The sequence below is a fragment of the Leuresthes tenuis genome, unplaced genomic scaffold (genome assembly GCF_036924035.1).
Source record: "Leuresthes tenuis unplaced genomic scaffold, fLeuTen1.0.hap1 SCAF_8, whole genome shotgun sequence".
Lineage (NCBI taxonomy): Eukaryota > Metazoa > Chordata > Actinopteri > Atheriniformes > Atherinopsidae > Leuresthes > Leuresthes tenuis.
Genome location: NW_027325362.1, coordinates 8,136,015 through 8,149,629, shown reverse-complemented (window position 1 = coordinate 8,149,629; position 13,615 = coordinate 8,136,015). Strand labels below are relative to the sequence as shown.

At 36.5% G+C, this 13,615-nt stretch overlaps 1 protein-coding gene across 2 annotated transcripts in view; it reads right to left on the bottom strand.

Moving 5' to 3' along the window:
• The window catches only part of kcnh1a (potassium voltage-gated channel, subfamily H (eag-related), member 1a), a 52,764-nt gene that overhangs the window by 38,684 nt on the left and 465 nt on the right, over positions 1-13,615 (bottom strand). The window contains exons 2-5 of one of the 2 annotated variants that reach the window (XM_072390667.1): positions 11,480-11,506; positions 9,537-9,660; positions 1,928-2,034; positions 1,418-1,546 (exon numbers count right to left, since the gene is read on the bottom strand). In XM_072390667.1, the coding sequence (XP_072246768.1) occupies positions 1,418-1,546; positions 1,928-2,034; positions 9,537-9,660; positions 11,480-11,506 (387 nt within the window). The remainder of the gene's footprint in view (positions 1-1,417; positions 1,547-1,927; positions 2,035-9,536; positions 9,661-11,479; positions 11,507-13,615) is intronic. The other variant, XM_072390668.1, reaches the window with a different exon arrangement.

Below are 13,615 nucleotides of genomic sequence, written 5' to 3'. Positions count from 1 at the left end.
AACAGCAGGTTCTAAAATATACATGCATAAAAATGCATAAAATATATAAAAAATAAACATACTGATCTAATAGACACATGACTATATAGAATATTTAGATTAAAAATACTGAAGCATCAGAGAAGGACTGTATAAAATCATGATCAGAAATGCATTTAAACTTTTCAGCTTAATGTAGTCGAGTCGAAAGTAAAACATTTCTCTGTAAAGTGTTACATGGAAATACTCAAGAGTGAGTATCTCATTTCTTGAATAAATATACTTAGTTAATTTGGACCACTGGAGATAAACATGTACTTAGTAGTTATTATTAATGCAGTTGAGACATTAATCATTTATCCCTTACTTTCATGTGAAATATCATCTGATTATAACTCAGTGTTAAAACATTCAGGGGACACACCTTGAGCCAAGGATAGTTATGTGCACAAGTATTGGAAAGCAGATTCATTTTAAAAAGAGATATGAAATTGGAGTGACTATAGGATTTATATTCATGTGGTGGATGAAGATGTAATGACATTGTTGACCGTTCTGTTGGATCTGCAAAAAAGGCAAATGTTTGCTAAGTGTTAACATGTCAACATTGTGTTTACTGCTCGTTTCCAGTGTTCGCACAAGGCCAGAAAAGTAGGCACAGTAGGTTTAAAGAATGACTGTGACTATGGCAAAAAACAAACAAGCAAACAGTCATTGTTAGTGTTCAGTCAGATGCGGCACTACTTCCACTATCCTTTGTAGTAAAACATCCATTTAACTTTAATTTGCTGATATATGCTGTGCAAATGTTACATGAACAAAAGACTCATGTACCTAACAGGCTCAACCTGGTTGGGTTTCTGCCCTTATTTTTGGTTATCTACAGCCTACACTCTCTATATTCAGGCAGTACAAAGCCATGCTTGTTATTGTTGCCTGCAGGCCATGTCCCAAATGTAATGTCTGAACTGTTGCCTTTAACAGGGTCCTGCCTGATGTTGATAAGGCCTGAACTATAATCTCAAGTCTCATGGTAACTAAACATCTTGTTTTTCCTGTTTGGTTATTACTCTCTTCCACTAATGCATGCTCTATTTTGGTTATGTGGCCTTCAGAATACATTTATGCCGTGTCCTGATAACTGTCATGATGAGGTGCGTGTTTGACTGACTGAGTACTTGCCAGAGAAAAAATTACAATGCAAAGGGTTGAATGGTGGTGGTTGTCAGACTAATTTTACCTGTGCCTCAGGATGAGACATTGTACATCACTGAAGTCTGTTACACATTGTGAAAAAAACATGTAACTGGATTTTCCTGAGCCATGTGATGTTAAAGTATGGATGTAAACTCATTTTCTCAACTTAAATCACTCTGAAGTTGACAGCTTGTGTTATGAAAGGCATGAAGTTAAACAAACTGCATTTGTCGACTCTCACCTTTAGAAGAATCATCTTCAATGGGCTGTTTAAAGGCTGTGATGTCGCTAAATGTGCAAAGGAACAGGACCACTTTCTCTTGTTCATTTCGAATGGGAGCAATCTTCACAAAAAACCAAACAGGCGTCCCTGAAAGAACAAAGAACAACACATATTTAGCTGCATCTGCCTGATTTAAGAGGAAATGGCTGTGAGTGCACAGATAACAGAACTCTTGATTGCAGGGTAGAAACTGAAATGTTCTGTGGTTTTTCAACTTTCCATATTTTCAATGCACAGGTGCAAGCACAGGGAGGTTATATCTGCAAGTGGAAACAAAAATAATCATATTTTTCTAAGGAAGGTTCCACTGGTCTGGATGTCAACCAATTAGTACATTTCTACAGAGGTAGAAATGTTCTGGGCTGCCTTTGAACTCTGCTGTATGTTAGAGAAACTGAATATATTTGCATTAGAAACGGGTGGAAGTTCACATTTTTCTCTGTCTTCATATTTGGCGCTGCTACTTACTGTTCTTCTTATACATCAGTATTTCAAACGAGTTCATCTCATAATTTTCAAACGTTAGTCGCACTTTTTCCGTAGTGTCCTTGTCAGTGAGCTCTCCATACATGAAGCTGAAAAAGAGAAATTGAGATAATTAGAATTTCCAATGGATTACAGAATTTCTGAACAGCTATCCTCTTTTTTTTCTTTTCTTCTTTAACTGAAACAGGAGACTCAGGGTGTCATGAAATGGTAGTTGTGACATCAACCACCGCCCTCATATCATCAGCGTGGCCATGCATGCACCAAATATCTTAATTTCCAAATGAGCACCTTCATTAGTCCATCGTTAGTCCCCCTTGACCCCCTTTTGTTAACTCTAAAATGTCTTAGCTACAAACAAAATGCACCAATTTCTGTTTTTGGCAGTAAGAGTGAAGAGAAGTAGCATCATGCACAAGACCCAGCAGAGGCATAAACAATGTAAGATGATCAAAGTGGGCCATGCCCATCACAATTCATTACATTATTAAGGCTACTATCACTGCCTTCCTCTTGCCATTTGCCGCTTCACATTTCACTCAACAAATAAAGCGTTTTACGCAGTAGTGGCCAAGTGATCACTGGCTAATCATTACAAACTACATCTGGGTACTACTGAGTACCCCCTACTGAAAGGTAACTTGCAGTAGGGGGGAAAATGAATGCAACATTCATTTAGACGCCATCTGACATCTACAAAAGACAATCGCTAAGAAAACAGACCACCAGCTCTGCATGACATATTTTGGTGTTTGAGCAGCACAACAGATCAAAACATATTCAATGACAGTGTGTACACTGTTTGAACACATTAAAATGAGTGTTTTCGTGAGTGTCTTTCGCATTTTCTGTGAACTTTTAACCAATCAAAGCAACTGATGAATATAAAGTGAGTTCAGCTCTTTCTTGCGGCACTAATGTTCTTTTTGATAGTAAACATGACATGATGTATTGTGCCTGCATGAACCCCATGGATGCAAGCTCCAGCAGAGGCCATCAGACTTTACGATACATTTCTGCACCAGTCAAAGGTGCAACTACCATATATACAATAAATGCAACCACATTAGGTCAACACAGACATGGAGTTACAGACGTGTAGATCTATGCAGCAACACAGAAACTAACAAAAATTTGAGTAGAGTAGAGTTTTGGCCTTGGCACAAACAGGTGTGATTTCACTAAGATATTTTTTCCATTCCTGCAAAAAAGTTAGAAAATTATTTTTGTCTCTTAAAGGTTAAGCAAAAGGCCATATGTGACTACTTGATGAAATGCTGTAACAATGCGTTTCTCTGTGGAGTTAGCACTCTATGTTATAACACAAAAAAACTCCAGAAAATCAGGTCTGTGGACACAAATCAACAAAATTAAGCTTTCGTGACCATTTCAAGTTTTGCCATGAGATGAAGTTGCACTGTCTTCTCCGTTGTTATGATTTATGACCAAAACCACGTTTCATGAGGATACGGTACCATTGATTTTTATGATCAGCTCAGCTTCGAATCCATGTGGATGCAAAATTTGAAGGAATCCCCTCAAGGTGTTTCTGAGATATCGTGTTTACGAGCATTGGACGAATGTCATCAGTCACGCCTGACGCTGGCACAGAAGAATAAAGCACATTTATCAAGATTTATGACTAAAACTGCAGAGACTCTGCTGTATTAAATATAGAATAGCATTAGATTAAAACTCGTTGAAATGTACCCTGAAAGCATAAAAAGACAAATGAAGCCTGGCTCTAATTGGCCAAATGGAAAGTACCCCTCAAAAACAAATTAAACCTAAAGATTGGTCAAGCAACCATGAACACCTTTAACCACGCTGCCGAGGCATTCATCTCACTTTATGTGTTACTGCCACCCTCAGCAGCAGCCGTTCCAGCATGATCTAAATATAACCCTCAGTTTGTTATGAAATACAAAAGGAGGGCTATATTTAATGAGACAGTCTGACTCTGCAGAGAGTTTTCCGACTAGTGCTTGATGTAATATCACTGATGAATGTCTTCCCTTGCACTTCTTCTATTCTCTAAGCCGAGAGGAGCACAACTTTCTTCAAAGAAAAAAAAAAATAAATCAGGACATTTTTTTAATTACTTTCTTGCCACGTGTGAAAATCCCCCCTGGTTTGCTACTATGTTTACAAGATCCATTACAGACAAATAGCATTCTGGACATAAATGAAGCAACACAGGAAGAGCAATTAAGATGGGAAATAACATCTTTGATCAGCACATATCTACACCAAAAGGAGCTCAGTGGTTAAACTCTGGGGAAATACATATACATTTCATGTTTTCGTCATCCTCAAAAAACATCCTACATCCATACTGAGAGAATGTTTTATAGCCTCATAACTAGACTCACGAAGATGGTTTCAGACAGAAACTAAAAAGAGCTCAAAGGCCATGAAGATTAAAGGTATGGAGAGATGTTTGAAGAGGAATGAAAGCGGGTAGTTTTACCTTGTGAAAAACTAGGTAACAAGAACTAACTGAATGTTAAAAATGCTGCATCTAAAATGGTACCTTTATTCAAAAACAGACTGGTGTGCTTTTGGGGTAATTCTGGGTACATGAAAGAATCAGATTAAACAAATAAGTTTTGGGATCACAGAATATGACAGTGATAGATATGTATCTTCAGTGTTTAGGTCTGAGGTGTATCATCATTTCTTCTCTGTATCTCAAGCCAAGAATTTCCACTGGGTTTGAAGGCTATTATGCAACAAGACATGGCTAAAAACAGTTTGGAAATTATAAATAACTTCTTAATTAACATTTAACTTATTTAACAGTGAATGTAAAAGCTAAAGGTTCCCTATAGCTTTTATTGGACAGCCTTAATGACATTAAGCATGAATTAATCCAAAACCATTTTTAAAAAATAAAGCCATGAAGCCTTTTTGCCAAAGCTAAGGCTTATCTCTGTCCCAGAGATTTTTTAAAAAGTTATTAATGCCTTTGTTTCTACTCAGCCAGAGTTCCTTGTAAGTGAGCAGAAGAAGCAGAAGTTATAATAAGAGGAAGCTGTTCATCTTTTAACAGGAACAAAAAGCATGATCATGCAAAAAACGATAAGCGCGTATAAATCATAGGATTAATCAGACCAAAACTGGACCTTTAAAACGCATGGAAACATGTCAGTTCGCCTGGAACTGTCTGAGCCAGACCATCACACCCAACACACCCTTTTCCCACAGAGAAAGCTACAGAATGTCTTGAAAGGTTTCTCACACAGTTCACCGTGCCACACATACTTCAGTCAATAACTCAATTCCTCCCTCTTGCATGTGTACTAAGACAAGGATGGTGGTCCAATTAAATGACCGGGTCAAACTGTGCGCGTGGCTCTACTCAGCTGTGCTTGTAACCTTGCTGAGTGTTGCTGAGTACGTCATCTGGAGCACTGAGCTCAACCAATCAGATGCTTTTGAACATGTAGCATGTTCACATGTAATGAACATTACTTCATTAGATGAGATCAATGATGAACAGTATGTTTAGAAGGAAAAAAGTCTCCCTTGGCAACAAAATCAACTTTTTAACCTTTTGAACATGTCTATAAGATGTTACAAGACAAATTATAAACTAAATCAGCCATAATTTCTATGGTTTCTGCTTAGACGTAGCAGAGCACCACCAAAAGTCTCCCAAAGAAGAAGAAGAAGGGTCATTCCCCAATAACTGTGCAGGCATGAGAGTTACTTTCCTGGTAAAAACTTTAAAATGTACAATTTGAAAATGCAAAGTGAATTTAGGGATTTAACTGTCTGAAGTGAATGGGATACTAATTAAACTGCTGATGACCTGAGTTTTACTCTTGTGAATTTTAAGTCTCTTTGCTCTTTGTCTTTCACTGGTAATGGGCAACACGTTTGTATTCATGATAAAAGGCGCTTATTCGGGGAATAATTTGGTGCAGACTATGTATCACTGTAATGGATTCCGGTGTCCAAGAAGTGCTTCCAGTAAAATCTACAAAGGCTTGTGAACTCTCTGAATGCCTAATTCTTTCGGGCACTATCATTAACTGACATTTCTGCTGCAATTATAAACATTAAAAAAGTTTAAATAAGACAATTTACATCCCTAAAAAACTGGTCTTGTTTATTTATTAGCAGTTCCTGAATAACTTCTTACATGTCAAGGATCTATGTAAGACAGAATAATTATCAGTGTGTTTATAAGTTTGTTACTAATTAATCCTGTAGCGGACAAAAATGACTTGTGTATAAATATGTAAAGAAATAAACGCAAAAACAAGTAAATGAATCAACAAAAAAATGTCATACTACTTTTACTGACATTTCTCTCTGTTTAGATAATTTCACATTTCTTAATTTATCCATATGTGCACTTCTACATACATTTATTTTGTGTTTCTACCTTTAAAAATAAATTCCTCTATTTTCTAATTAATTTATGTTATTAATCAATCGAATCCATCTACTTCTATTCATACACACATACTTAAATTATTTTTATCACCCACATAATCCTGATTCAACAGCCAAATAACACAAACTAAAAAAAATACTCATTCCTCATTTATCAGTAATCTTTAGCAACTAATTTTGTCCTTTCATTTACCGTAGGCTTGTCCGTAACTACTCAGTGTGAAGTGTCACTGATGGTTAAATCATTAGTAATGAATCCAGTATAACCCTGTCTGTTCTTTGGCAACTCATCATTATCTTCTGCACAGACCCAAACTCGTGCTCTGCAGGAACTACTCATTAATGATTAATCAGCGCCCCGGTCGTAGTATCAATGCCCTCCTCACTCGTTTCTGAGCTGGATTTTAAAGTGTTGGCAAAATGCTCTGTATCAGTTCTCCAATTCAGTCAGGAGGTCCGTTTTCCCTCTTCTTACCAGCGCAAGGCTTGACTCCCTCTAAAAATCTCAAAATAAACCTAAAACAAAGCATCTAAGGCTCCCTTCAATATTTGTACTGGCAAGTGTTCTGAAGCTTATGTTTAGGGGCCTCCAGGTCTAAATCAGTAATAGCTGCAGTGCTGGCTGTGACAAACAACATCTCCAACGACAGATGACATCTCCCACGGATTTCGAATCTGGCAGCACCAACCGTTTCACTACGATCCTATTTATGTGGTGGCTGCTGACTTGCCTATTACAGGCACAAGTTCAGAGATTGTTTGCTAAAATAAGAATGCTTCTCATTTGAACAAGCTTTTATTTCTTTATGTGTACTATTTTAGAGAGAGCACACAAGAATTGCTGCATGCCCACAGGTTTAAAATTACAGTCAGTGATGCAGAAGCTGTTTCAGATGTTACAACCAGATTACAGCACAGATTTGTGATTTATCTTGTTTCTGGCTCTGTAAAAGGAAAACGCCTACTGGACAGTTCATATGTGGAAATATCAAACTATATCAGCTTTACATAAGTGGCATTTTCTTTCAGTTTCCCTCTTAAGCACTAAATTAAAGAAAGGCCCCTCATACTGTCAGTTTGACTCCTGAGCCCACATCTTCTTCATTAAAGTTACTGCCCTGAACTCCAGACTTAATTATTGGCTATTTAATGATTGAGATGATGACTAATAAATGAACAACTTAGGGGTTTGTCATAGCTCAGTCCTTAAGTCCTGGTAGCTACATGACTCAGAAGATGGCAGAGTCAATTGGTTGTTAAGTCCACATGAAAAATATCTTAGAAACTACTAGATGAATTGCCATAAACTTCCCAGAAGATGATACATGAACTATTCTTCTACTGCTACAATGACATGCATATCATGTTGTTGAGTGATATCTTGTGATTAATATAAATAATAGTTCATGTTTTTTTGCATTAAACCAGGGCTTGGTAACATTGAGAGATGATAAATGATAAAATTGAAAATTTTAACAAATACAACTTCCAGGTCCCTCTCTGCTGTGCTTCAGCTCTGCCTCCAAAGCCCCTCTCTGCAGAGGAGGTTTTTAAGTCTACACAGGACCAAAATCAAGGCAACGTTAGTGGCATCAACTAACACAAGTTAGATTCCTCCTGGCTCTTTCAGTGTGTTTTGTGCTGGAGACCAAAGAAGAACATCATTAAGTTTTCTTGTCTTCCTGAACACAATGCAAAGCTGTTGGGATATGTAGCTACTACAGTCAAAATGGAAAGGACTCATTACTTCATAAGACTTGTTGCCATTGATTTCCAGCCTAGTTCTTGTGTTTACCTTCCTTAAGAAATGCTTCTTGACAGCCACACCTCCATGAAGACCATTTGTGATGAGGCTTCAGTAGATGGATCAACTTTAGTTCCAGGTAACGTGTTCAGGTATTTTTTCCAATTTCTTAAGGATATCACCTTCAGATTCATCTTCTGTAGATAGTTTTTTTTGTTTGTCTGTTTGTTTTTTTCTGCTACTGTTGCTTTTGTTGTCCTGTTGTTCAGTTTTACTCACAACTTTGAAAGACACTGTGCATCATGTTGAAACATGACAAGTTTCCAGCTAATAGCTCTTTGAGGATCACCTTGCTGGTGCAAAAATGACTATTTTCTGACTGTTAAACTATTGTGTTTATCCTGAGCATTTGTCATGAATGCAACTAAATGCATATAAATTACAATTATGCCTGGTGATACAATTTAAAACAGGTTCTTTGCTAATTTGTCATGCAGGCACAATACAACACTGGTTCATCCCTTGAGTTAGGTGCCTATTCATAGGTAAGTGTTAAGTGGCTTAATAAGCAAAACCAACCAAATAAAACATTCCTCTGAAAATGGTCAGATACAAGGACTGTACTGAGATTGAATGAAAAAGCAACCGATGTCCAAAACTTTCATAGACCTTCGGAAAGCCTGGGGAATTATATCTCAAGACAACTTTAAAAGATTGCAAGACGGGCTTGGAAGCATAACACTGAGAAATTAGGTGACTGTAGCCCTTTGACCAGAACCATATTTGCAACTTCCTCCATAGTTCTTTTTCCCCTAAAAAGTGTTCAGTTGAAAGGTATGATACCATATATGAATATTTCAAACCACATTCCACTCTTGATTATTTTACCATCTTAAATGAAGAAACTCCGCTTGATGGGAAGAGGTGAAAATACAGAAAACCACGTTCCTTCACAAAGTCATACCTCTAAAAAAAGGCTCATACTGTGACAAAACTCTGACTGAGAAAACTGTAGCAGTCCATTACTGGCCTCCTATCACATCCAACTGAGAGCTTGACGCTACTTTTACAGCAGCCATTTGAACTTACTTGATTAGAAGAAATCTTGTAAACAAATGCATCCTCTCTCATTGAGCAGTCTAACAGCAGGTGCTGAATAATCACTTCAGCATTGCCAGCTAAGATGAAACTCCTCCCCATTAAAAGACAGCTCCAACCACAAGACGTTTTTGTGATGTCACTGGCTACTCTTGTATATCTAAATGCAAAATATTTGTCAGAGTAATTTGGCTTTAAGTCAAATCTTCAGAATGAGTTTTTTTGGGTTAAAATAAACAACAAAAATGCATTTAACATGTTCCTGAATTCACAGCCGTGAATTTGAACGTGAGAGCTTGAACACCGTGACTTATCAGTACTATAGCACACAGCTCTCTTGCTTACCTGCAGGTACTGCTTTTCTGCATCACTTCTGCTCTATGGTACCCCGACAACTTGCAGAAACCATCATTGCTGTAGACGATGGGCCAGTCCACAATCTGTGCATTTCCCAGGACAAAGTTGGTGTCTGTGTTGGAGACAAGAGGAAATACAAGGGATACTAACTTGTGTTTACAGCATTTACTAAAAGAAAAATTAATATACAAATTCTCTACTTAGTCTAGCTTGGGAAAATGTTAAGGACTACAGGTCAATCATTTGGGTCTAAAACTCAAGTATTTTTGGAAATTATTCAGGAAAAAACATACGTTTGATCATTAAAATAGACTTTTTAAGAATCTAAATTTGAACATTTTTATTTAAAAAGTGTCTATTGGTTTAAAGTGAAATAACTCTTAACACTTCATAAATTGTGGCTATAAGATAATACAACGTCATTGGCCACTTTATATGACTTAGATATGAATAGCTTATTCAGTAATTAGATAACTTGTCTCATGAAGAGGAGACATTATGAAGTAATGTTTATCTCATCAACAAAAAGATGGAGAAATGCCAGCACAGACTTTCATTATTGTCCACAACGGTCTGCGACCCATTTCAGACTCCACACAGAGCAATTATACAGATATAGCCCAAACACAAACTCTGTGCTTACAAAGATAACACTAAATTATCTGCTTCCTTTACTTTCTTTTTCTAATTTACATTTGCTTATTAGCAGCACAACAGCAGCTTGTGCGCTTTTTTTGTGTTGCTTATGTAGGAGAGTTTGTAGCAATCCTCGATAGTCATTTCACAGGTATTCCTGGTAGTCACAGTGAGTATTTCTATTTCCCACCAATATACTGTACATACATATATATATATATATATACACATACATACATACATACAGCTATATACATGTTAGCAAGGCCCAAGAATATTTGTGGTAAATACATAAATACAGTTGCATTTACATTTTAAACGTGTCACCAGTAATGTCATTCATATGTTTTTATTCTATGTAATTAATTCAACTCATGTCATGTTAAATTTGATAAAGCTGCCATTTTTTGTTTAACAACTGACTTTTCTTTTTGCACTTGTTGTAAAGCATGCAAAAGCATGCAAATGCTAAAAGATGAATTAAACAAATTTGCATGTAGAATATAAATTTTTCATCAAATCAAATCAAAGATGGGGACATGCATTAAAGCTCTTTAGTCATTTTAGAAAATGCATTTTTCAATTAAAATTTGACTGCAGTTGGAATAAGTGTGCAAAAATAATTAAATAAGCAAAAGACAAGTGCTATTCTTTAGCTTGGATAAAGAAAAGCACTATTTTAATGATGCTAAAGGGTCATTTTTGTTCCAACATGATTAAGAAATACTTTAAAAAGTTGTTTTAAAGCATCTCAAATACATCTGCATAATTTTGACAATGGTCAAATCATAGTAGGCATAATGGTTTTGAATGAGACAATAGAAACAATGAAAAAGAGCTAAAACTTTTAAACCAGAATCTACAATGCAACGGTGAAAGAACGGGAGAAGGAAACACTGCCACAAAATACAGACAGAAAACCACATGGAAAAGACACAAGCACCCACAGATCCTTTCTTTAGTCAGATCAAGACAAAACGACAACTAAAATCATGACAAATGACAAAATATGATGCACAAGACGCTCCATGCCAATGCATTATTGTTTAAAATGTTCACATGCACTGTAATCTTATGAGAGACGGAATGCTAAGCTCTGTAAAAGAAAAAAGCTCTGAGACTGTTAGCCCTGGATCTGTTAACTTACTTCTGTATTGCAGCAAATAATTAATGAGCAGTATAAACAAATCCAAAAGTGCTTCAGAAATTAACAGCATTTGGTACAGAACATCACAAAGAGGTAGATGCTGTAAAGAAAACAAAAGCAGCAAGCCAAATTAAATTTCATAGTATACCTGTCTGCTTATGTGACAGTGTCCAAACTGAAATTTTTGAAAAGAAAAGAAGGTTAACAGATTACAGGGAGAAACGTGTGCTGAATGTCAGACAAAGAAGATGGCTGATGTCAACCAAAAGTGACAACTGTGTTACTTTAACCTGAATAATTCATGGTTAAAAAAATACACACTTATCAAGCACCTGTATCAAATGTTAGAATCCCTTTAAATTAACTTACTCAGTTGTTAGTCATCCTATATATTGTGACTGAGTGCACATCCTGGAGTCATTGTTCATTTTGATCAAAAGTCTGTGACCCTAACCAACTTTTTGTCATCCAATTGTTGACAAGTATTGACTGAAAACAAAGTCGAAACCAAAGTTTTTAAAAGAAAGTACAAAAACAAGTTAGCAGTAAGTTAAACAAACTATGGTAGTCTTGTGGGAGAAATTTGTGAACTCTAAATTCATGTGTCCAACTGCAACAAAGGACCCCCATTCACTGCACATGAGCCCGCTCATCCAGTCGAGCGACTCAGCACACTGATATTAGCCTTATTTTTGAGGCACATTCAATAACTTTTGAGAGTTTCAGACCATCCTCAATGTCAGTCAAGAGTTCCAAATCACTAATTTCACATGCATCAAACATTTGATGTAAGGTTGTAAATTCCATGGCATTGGAACATAACCATCATTTGTTATTTTCTTGATATAGCAAGTTAAAATATTTGCAACGAAAAGGGTTTATAAAAGGTTTAGATGGAGAGAAAAGTGTGTTACGTCAACAGAGACCTGTGCTTGTCATGTTTTAGAATTAGGGGGTCAATGGGGCAGAGAAACTACTGCACAGGAACGTTGAATTTAAAAACTAATTTGAGTTCTGGCTAAATGTATATCAATTTATATATTTATGAATGACCCCCCCCCCCCAACACTGTGTCTCAGCTCAGATTAGAGTCTCATCTGTTTTGTTTCAAGCTTGGGAGAGTTAAACTGCTTACTAATCCATGAACCATCCAAGGTCATAAGAAAAACTCTTTTGTTTGTTAGGGGTTGACTTCTTTTATTTAATATCTCAGATACAGATGATTGGAAAGACAGTATAGTTCTGGATATCAACATTGACCTTTTCTGAGTAATATGTTCCCTTTTTGTCACATTTTAATGTCGAAATGCACAGCAGGGGGAGACTGACAGTGAAGGTGTTTTCCACATACTGAGGCACTGATTATCAACTATAGCACAATATAAAAAACTCACTGAAAAGGTGGTCATTTTAGCTTAAGACATGTAATTAATCCATATCCAGTGTTTATGGCACCAAATTTGGAACATGCACCAACAAAAATGCCTCAGTTAATTGGCTGCCTGTTCCTTCTTTCAAACATGAAAAATACCTCACACTGAGTCCACTGGCTCAGTTTCACCGGCAGTTGTCCAGTGATGAACTTTCCATCACTTCATAATAGAAAAAAAATATTATGAAGTGACAGCAAACCTTAAAACTACTGGCTTTGTTAATCCATTTTGTCACAATAAATGTTTTTTTTACTGTTATGAATTAACCTGTAAGGTGAATGCTTTGACAAGGATTCATTCATTTCAACCCATTTCATCTTTAAATAATGGGGTTTAATTATTTGATTTGTCCCGCTTGTACAGTCCACTCTGGAAATCTAAAGTTGTATCGTGCTTTCATTCATAATATGAAAAAAAAAATGTTATGCAGCGCACTTAATGAGTTTTGATTGACATTCAATCTTATTTATAACCACAGGCGTTTTAAACTGAAGCTTAACAGTTCAATTTCAGCTTACAATTGAATTAATACAAAAACCATGGTCTTCACACTACATAATAGAGTGATCTCGCACTAAAGTCTGCAGCTTTATCGGGATGTTTAAGCCTTACTTAGATATAACTCTTCTATCTGGTCCATGTAATTTCTCGGCGGAGACTTTCGGTGGTCTTATGTAATCAATTTAACGATTGCATTGACCTGCTGTCGTTTCCCTCTCCTTACACTGCAGTCCCAAAAGGGAGCTGACGCTTTAAAAATCCAATTGTACTGGTAAAAACGATTAGATCTCCATGAAATAGATTATTTGGGTCCATATGTGCATACATATTTCAAAACGAAATGTTTGAGC